The following is a 9,142-nucleotide window of genomic DNA, read 5'->3' as shown; positions in this document are numbered from 1 at the left end:
TGAAACTAAACAATATATAAAAGACAGGATGTATCAACATGGGAATGATATAAAAAACATGGGAATGATATAAAAAACATGAAAAAGGAACAAAAAAAAAAAAAAAACAGCATTGGTTCAACATGTTCAAAATAAGCATGATTTTGATTTTGAAAACGTCAAGGTCATTCATAAAGAGAATAATATTTTTAGAAGAAAAATATTAGAATGGATTTACATCTTAGAAAATATAAACTATACGGCAAATTTCAAATCAGATTCTAAGGGACTAAACCACCATTATTCTGACATTTTGAGCAAAATAAATATGTAATATTATAAAAAAGTTGGTAAGTAGATAAATTGTTCAAATCCTTAAATTGTATCGGTGTATATATAATATATATACACTTATAAAAGCATGAAATACAATAATAGATAACTAAATATGTGAAGAAATAAAATAGAGGGGGTAAATGTATGATAAAAGAATACACTATGTAATAATTATGGATTTTATTATTTAAAAAAGATGCTAAGTTAATAGGCAAAGTAATTAAAATTTAATGTTAATTAAATTATATTAAATGTAAATTTATGATAAAAGTTATTTTTTATAAACATAATAACAGAGTACAAACCTGTTGAAAATAGGTTCTGTTTTAAGTGATAAATATAAGTGGAAAAGGAGAAGTTTTTTTTTTTTTTATAAAAAGATTTTTAAACTGAAGATATAATAAAGAAAGTAATCAATTTAAAAACAAAAATTTTATGAAGTTGTTACGATGTTATTTTAATATTTAATTTATTTTAAAGATGAGACTTGGGCAATTAGCCTGCAAATTGATATTAAAACCAATGATATCAATATTGAAGATATGGCCAAAGAAATCAGTATGTAATTAAGGAAAAAATGTAATTGTTATAAAAACAAAAAAAATTTTATAGGTTGTCTCCTTGAGAATGGCCTGAGGGCCAAAACGGAGAATTATTAAAGAATAAAAGTTGAGAGTTAAATGGATCAAAGTTGTGTATATTAATAATATTTAATTAAAATACATAAATTAGTAATTATAAAAAAATATGTGTTGTATATACAAAAAATGAATATTTTACCTATCATCGTCAATGAATACACAGGGAAATTACAGGATGGAGGTCTCTAAATAAATATACTAGAGACAAATCAGCAAACACAAAATATATATAAATCAGTATAACTGGTTTAGTTAAATGTCAAAAACATAACAATTTAAAACTAATAATAAATGGATAGACGTTTTTATTGTTGACCATAGATTCAATGTGATAAAAAGATGTTCGAGAGTGGGTCCGTAGATAAATAATAAAAAGTAAAACTTATTTTGAGGTGTAGATAGTTGACCGTAGATTAATGATTGGAGAAGTTTGTCGGGGAGTGCAGTCAGCAAAGAACAACATAAATAAACGAAACAATATTTAATTATTTTATGCCAACGTTTCGACCTGAGTTTCAGGTCATCAGGGGTTATGGCGTAGATGATAGGCCTGCAACTAAACTGGTTTTGTTTATTTATGTTGTTTTTTGCTGACCGCACCCTCCGACAAACTTCTCCAATCATTAAAACTTATTTTATTTGTAGTGACGTTTCAGCCTAAATGTCAAGCCTTTTTCAGGGCAAAGATAAACATCATTAAACTACATTACAATACATTCAACTAGCTTTAATTTCGGTGCTAATAGACATCTTTATGTCTAATAGTTCCTGAGATATAGTTTTTCTTAAAACTAACGTTTTTATGAACAACAAGAAATAAAAAAATTGAATTTATTTTGGCGAATATTACGGCACTAGCCACTTCTATGAAGATAAATGCTATAAACTACTTGATAACATATTCAATTTGGGTGCTGATAGACACCAATATGTCTAACAGTTTTTGAGATATACTTTTTTATAAAACAAATGTTTTTTCCATAAATCTATAGAAAACAACATTTTGTGAATTTATTTTGGCAAATATCAAGGCAACTGCTACTCCTATGAAGATAAACGTTATAAACTACTTTATAATATATTCAAGCAAGCAGCTTTGATTTAATTGCCAACAGACATCTTTATACCTATTAATTCCAAAGATATTGTTTTCCCAAAATATTGGATTATTTCATATGAAATGTCCGATTTTTTTACTTAAGAAATTCAAAGTGAGAATAGTGGACTTTTGTTATTTACTATATTTGTGTTTACAGATTATAATAAGCTGTTAATTTACCAGCATTCCAATTGATTGCACATTGTTTAGTAAGCCATCAAATATAACCATGGAAACATGGGATTTTCGAGTAATTTTTTATCATAAGTTTAACTTATATAAGGACATACCTTATATAAAGCTAGAATTTTATTTCTTAAAAAATTGTATAATGTTTCGCTAATTATATTTGACACAGTTTTCAAATTTGATAGGCTTACTAAAGTCAAAATGATGTATAATTTTAGTTATAATATTTTATTTATCTTTAAGATTTATTAATTATTTAGAGATTTTCTGGGTTCAGTGAAAATTGTTTTTAATTTATAATTTTTAACTACAAAATGGTGCTTCCTAATGAAAAATGTCTAGTTCATATTTTAAATAACATTAAATTCTGTTTCAAATGAGTTTTATCAAATTACTTAACATTGTAAATTCATACCAAAACTATGGTCCAAATGACAGCCGTAACACCACATTTTACTAACTTTGCCAAGATTTGACTTCGGAAAGCATGTACCTTGGAAACAGCTGCTCTAAATTTAAAAAAAAATTAGTAGAATAAGATTGTTTATCATTGAATTCTGTGTTGATTAATAACCTTATACTTTGATTTTGCTCTAATGTACATATAGACATTCAAATTGTACTATTTCAATATACTCAACAGAAGGTGTAGAAGCTTGCCTTTCAGATACAATTGTACATTTCAAGTGATTAAATCTGAAACTAGTACATTGAATTAAAAACCCATTCATAAAGTTTAAGTTAGCTAATTAAAGAGTTCATATTTTTTGTTTTATTTCTAAACAATTCTCAAAGTCATAAAAAATATAAAGGTATTCTACATAACAATAATTGAAAAAAAGATGTCCCTAGAAGGATGCATTGGTATTTTAGGGTTAAAATCATATTGTAGACTTTTTTTACTTACAATGTATTACAATGAATTTCCAACAAGCATTCAATAAGGTCTCCTATATAAACTAAAGAAAGCAGCCACTCCAAAATACCTATACAATATTCTGAGCTTATTCCTTAACGGTAGAACATTTTCTGTCAGAATAAATAACAAAAATTCTACCCTTAACAAATCCATGCCGGTACTCCACAAGGTTCAGTCCTTTCTCCCATTTTGTTCAACTTCTACCTTCACATCATCCAGTCCACACATACCTCAATAACTATGTTCACTGACGATACAGATGTTTTATCTCAATATGATGAAATAATAATTGCTAGAAACACTTTGCAAAGTCACCTTAATGATCTAGAACAATGTTTCACTAAATGGAGGATTAGCTTGAACATTGAAAAATGTAATTTAAAAGTATTAACTCTTTGACGCCTACCATACCCACCTGAACTAATCCTCAAAGGTAAAAATGTGAAATGGAATCCTTCCAGCGAAACAATAAGATACCTGGGAATTAACCTACATCACCGCCTTACCTGGAATCACCATATCAACATCAAACTAACTCAAACCTACGCAAGGTCAGCAATGCTATATCCTATCCTAAACAGAAATTACAAACTAAAACAAGAAACAACTGTTCTTACATTTAAAACAATTCTCAGGCCAAGAAAAGGAAAAAATTACAATCTTTTCAAAATAAAGTCCTAAGAATCGCAGTTAATGCTCCTTTGTTCATAAGAAATAACCAATTGCATCGGGAATTACAAATGGAGTCAATAGAGGATTACATAAAAAAACAGTTCATGAAGTACCACTCCCAGTTTCTGACAGTTAAAGGAGCAATGACCTACAACCTGGGAAACCTAACCTCAACCCGAAGACTGAAGCCCAGGCTGCCTGCAGGATATTCTGTTATAAATTCTATATTTATTAATTCATTATTCACACTACCTCTATTTTACTTATTATTTTTTTTTTTCTTCTCTCATCTTTTTTCCAGATTAACTTGTTTCTTTTTACCATTAGAGGGTAATTGTTTTAATAAGTCTACAAATATCGTTATTAATTTTTCTTTTCTCTTCTATTAAGAAGCATTATTTTTATCTAGTTATTTTATCTTTTTTTCCCCTTTTAATTATAACATTGTATAAAGTTAGGGGTGTCTTTTATACCAGACTATAACCTCCCCCCCATAATCAACTGTTAAAAAAAAATTATATATAATGTAATGGTTATATCAACCATTAGGCCATAAATAAATAAAAAAAAGAAATTCAATAAGCTTTAAGTGAAAGTAATACAAACTTAAGAGTAAAATAAACTACAACAAAAAAAGGTCATGAAATGAACCTAATAAAATCACATTATATAATATATTTATTTTATAACTCGAGGAGATGCTGTTTAAAAAATAATATAATCTAAAAAACTGACTTACTTTCTCCTCATACAATTTTTTAATTTCTTCTTTGTTATTCTCTAAATCACACTCATACTGATCGCGTATTTCTTGAAGACTCTGATATAATCTTTCTTCATACTCTTGGCTCAATCTACCATCAAGTTCACTTATTTCCACTTGTTTTTTAGTACGAGTTTCCAATAATTGCTGCTCATGTAACTGCATTTAAAAAAACAAATAAATAAATATTAATTAAAGTACAAAATAATAACACAATAGTATAAAAAATAAAACCCCCATAAAATTAACACATTTTCTCCCACAATAGTAAGTAAAATTAAATAATACAAATAATAACATGAGTACTAATTGGTCAATAAACATTTAAGAGGAACAATATAGTACTGATAATTTCAATTATAACCATTCTATGAGGAAAAGATGGTCAGGGGTGCTGTAAAAACTAAAAATAAGTAAAAACTTATTTATTTGTGCTGATGTTTCGACCTGAATTTCTGGCCTCCATCAGGGATAAAAAAAAACAAACCAAAAGAGAACAAAAATCACTTAGAAAAACATAAAAATAAAGGAAAATAATAAACGAACACATTTGGGAATATATATATAACAATGAATAAAGTAGAAAATAGTTTATTAATAACAATAAAAGTAGACAGTAGAAGATAGATAACAATAGAAGATGAAATATAATATAGAAATAAGAATTATACAAAATAAAATATGAAAAATTAAAAAAAAAAAAAAACAGAAATAGAGAATTAAACATAATGAAAGGTGCGGAAGAAAATGTAAATGATGAGTAATGGACAAAAATAATGAAAAACAATTTAAATCAACATAATGAAATGTATGAAAGAAAAATGAAATACAATGGGCAAGACAGTCGAATAGATGAGTAAAAAAATAATTTAGTTGTATAGATGAGTAAAAGAAAAAAAAGCTAAAATAAATATAGTGTATAACCAATCTAATAACATCCAGATGATGAACATATGCTTGAATAAATGACATCCTTAAAACAACAACAAAATAAAAGTATGAGGTTGAAATATGATTTTGCATGACAAATAAACAATTGTATAATAGCACATTGTAGTAAATATGTATATTAAAACAATATATTCTTCAGTTTTATTAAATTAGTTGAATAAGGTGCTGGAAAGAGAGAGCTTATATCACTTAACATAAGCTAATAATAAACAAAATAAAATTAAAAAAATTATGAGGGGGAGGGGGATTTTCTGAAAAGTAATTGTAACGATTGTATAAAAACATTAGGTGACTGAAAAAACATGAAATTTTAGTACAACCAAACATTATCAATATGAATCTGGAGGGTACAATGATCAAATTAAACGAGAAAAAAGGGTCTTGCGTACAAAAGGTTATGTAACTCTGATTTGTTAATATTGATATGACCTGCATCAATTGTAAGAAACCTAATATGCAGCTACGAAAAATTTGTGCAATTCCAATAGTTCAAAAACCACAAAACTTTTGCACCTTTTTCAGTTGTAACTACTAAATAACTCCAAAACTAATCACCTTACAGAAAAACTTTCCTTATTCCTCTTTCAAAGTTGATAAAATTTGAAATAAGAATGACCAGATAACAATCATTACCTTCTAAGATGAAAATCTTCACACAATGACCATCTTCAAAAAGTCAATCATTTTCATAAGTTTGTTAATATATAAAATATCGTCGAAATTTTTAGTTGCACCTGAACAATTATGAAGAATGAATTTCAAGCAAATTTATCAACTTCCATTTCAATCCATAAGAAAGTGTTTAGGAACAATAGTTCTCTTAAAAAAGCTAGAATGATAATTGGAATGCGGATTTTAAGAGTAGAAAAAAAAACTGTTAAGCTACCCTTTGCGTAACTAGTGGTAGCAAATCATACATGAACCCTGCAGCACTCAAGATTGAGGATTCAGACAATGAAAAAATTATCCTACCTCTGAGTAGAATAGTTCAATTCTACTAGAATTTTTATAATTTGAATTATCAATGCAATAGTATTCCTCATAATTTCTATAATGTTTCACAAACACAGCTGTATAATTTGGCCAGATTTCAAGATATGAGCAAATGGATAAGTTACTGGCCTAATGGCCAGAGCAGAATTTTATTCATAGATAAAACTCCATCTCGCCCACCCCCCTCCCACCATTGAATTGTCCAACATTCAAAGTACTTTTTCACCACCATACACAGCCACAATATTTGTATTGACCTTGGATCAGAGGATCATAAAAATTATTAAATTAATAAAGCATGTTTTGAGACAATTTAGTTCCCAGGTCTAAGGACCAGAGGATCATAAAAGTTACTAAAGTCATAAGAATTTTTTAAAATCAGCTGAAGAAATTTTTTATCTTAAATTTTCATTTCTTTTAACCCGCTTTCTGACTCTGCATATACTACATCTGGGTCTTATTAGAACTCATTTTCATTAGAATTTTCATGTAGCATTAAAGAATCTTAAAATCTTTAACTTGATTTTTAGAGATTTCTTTGTAAATAGGAGAATCACTACGGGTCAAATTGCTTTTAGTAGCAGCAATTTTCGTTGTTTTTGGTTCCTAATTTTTACTATTTAATTTTTTGTCGATATATTACAAGTTTCTGAAATTTATTTGAAATTCTAAAACTGGTAATTGAAATATATTTATAAATGATTTGCAATTGATGTGAATATAAATTAAGTATTATTTTGAAATATGGAGTTTTATTTACTATTTACATATTTGTTTCAAGTAACTTGTTGAACTTGGTTAATTGAATAATATAATCAGTGTCAATATACTGTTAAAAGTTATTTTATAAATTATCTCATTACATTTCGGAATCCAAACATAAAATTTTAATGTTTTGGTGTGCTTTAATCCTTATATATAAAGCATTTAGGTCACGTCTGGACTTAATTTTGTAAGAATTTCATGTAGAATTTAAAAAACTTAAACTTAACAATTCTAAATTTAAACTTGAAAAAAAAAGAGTTGCATTAATGTGAATCTGCCAGTAGGTAAGTCATTTTTTGTTACATCCCAGCCAAAACCACTAAAATGACACTCGAAAAAACAAGTAGTACATAACATCTCTTGAACAAACATAAAAGATAAAAGGAATATTTAACCAAGAATGTCATGAAGTATATGATTAGATAAAAATGAACTGAAGAAGCAGTGAAGATCATTAAAAAAACAGATAAACCTAACAGATTTAAAAGAGTGATATGAAGTATTACTATATCATAATACATGGAAGGTATACAACCTACCTGCTCTTTGAATGAGAAATCTTCACGTAAGGTTTGCACAGCATTTTCTAGATCTACTCTCTGGAGAGTTTCTTCCTCCAAATGTTTTCTTGTATCTGATAACTGGATTGCGAGTTTATTCCTTTCATTTTCCAATGCCTAAAATAAATTGGGGAATATTTAAAATTATTCATAAATATGCATGCACACAACGAATACCCATCTAATGGATGTAGCAGCCATATTTTATCACCAAGAGATAAATTTATCCCATTTAACGAATATTTGCCGAATCTTCAAAATTAATAAAACTATATATAATAGTTTAATCTTTTGATAAAAACACAAAGTTTCCATTAATAAAACCTGAAGCCACGGTAGCAGTATCACATCAATGAAATTATTCCTTTATATTCTTCTAGGTAGTACTTCCAGTCTATTAAGAGATTTATTTGGAAGAGAAAAATTAAGTGGTCTTTTGAATTAAATAATTATTTTTCAACGATATGTTTACATTTTTGTTTCTTAGCCTGTGAAGGTTTTCATAGAAATTCCCTCCTTAAATCACCATGTTCAAGTTAAACTCTATATAACCAAGTCGTTTTTTTTTTCATGTTAAAAACAGCACAGCATAACTTTCTTAGGTTAATAAATATTGAGATTCTAAGTTTCTATATAAAAAAAAATATTTTAATGTAAAAAAATTAGCTGAAAAATTTAAACTCATAAAGACTCAAATCGTAGATATTTCGTAAAACAAGTTAGACTTATTTTAGTCCTACCAAGAGAATATCATCGAGAAAAAGAAGAAATGTATGTTAACTGTTGTCGTAGATCATAACACTAAAAAAAAGGGTATCCTTCCCCGCCGGACCCGCCCCGCTAAACCCCCGGCCCTATATCACTTTTGAAATATTAGCTTAAAACGGGAAGGAGAGACTTTAACATAGAGCAATATTTAAAAAGCCCCTGAAATCGAAAAACGGCACATCAAACCCTCCACTCCCGCCCTCCATGGTAGCCTTACTTATCTGTCTTTTTAAACGGACAATTTCAGCGAGTAGGTTGGTTGATGAATAACATGTCACAATCTCACAAGAGGAGATCGTAACACTAAAAAAAAAGGCTATCCTTCCCCGCCCGCTAAACCCCAGAGAGCTACGGCCCTATATTTGATGATAGGTGTGATATTTGACAAAATTGTACTTATTTGAATAAGATACAAGCTTAAAAAATTCCTATTGCTAGATAGGATAGGATCTAAACTTTAAAAAAAGACACGTGATTGTTGTAAAGAAATTTGAATGTGTGTATATA

General features: G+C 28.0%; 1 protein-coding gene across 1 annotated transcript in view; it reads right to left on the bottom strand.

Annotated features, from left to right (window-relative positions):
* The window catches only part of LOC106680648 (lamin Dm0), a 41,176-nt gene that overhangs the window by 25,985 nt on the left and 6,049 nt on the right, over positions 1 to 9,142 (bottom strand). The window contains exons 3-4 of the mRNA XM_014420514.2: positions 7,847 to 7,984; positions 4,575 to 4,757 (exon numbers count right to left, since the gene is read on the bottom strand). Of these exons, the coding sequence (XP_014276000.1) occupies positions 4,575 to 4,757; positions 7,847 to 7,984 (321 nt within the window). The remainder of the gene's footprint in view (positions 1 to 4,574; positions 4,758 to 7,846; positions 7,985 to 9,142) is intronic.

This window comes from Halyomorpha halys, unplaced genomic scaffold (genome assembly GCF_000696795.3).
Source record: "Halyomorpha halys isolate HHAL.00 unplaced genomic scaffold, Hhal_1.1 Scaffold273.1, whole genome shotgun sequence".
NCBI lineage: Eukaryota > Metazoa > Arthropoda > Insecta > Hemiptera > Pentatomidae > Halyomorpha > Halyomorpha halys.
This window is presented reverse-complemented; position numbering and strand designations above follow the sequence as displayed.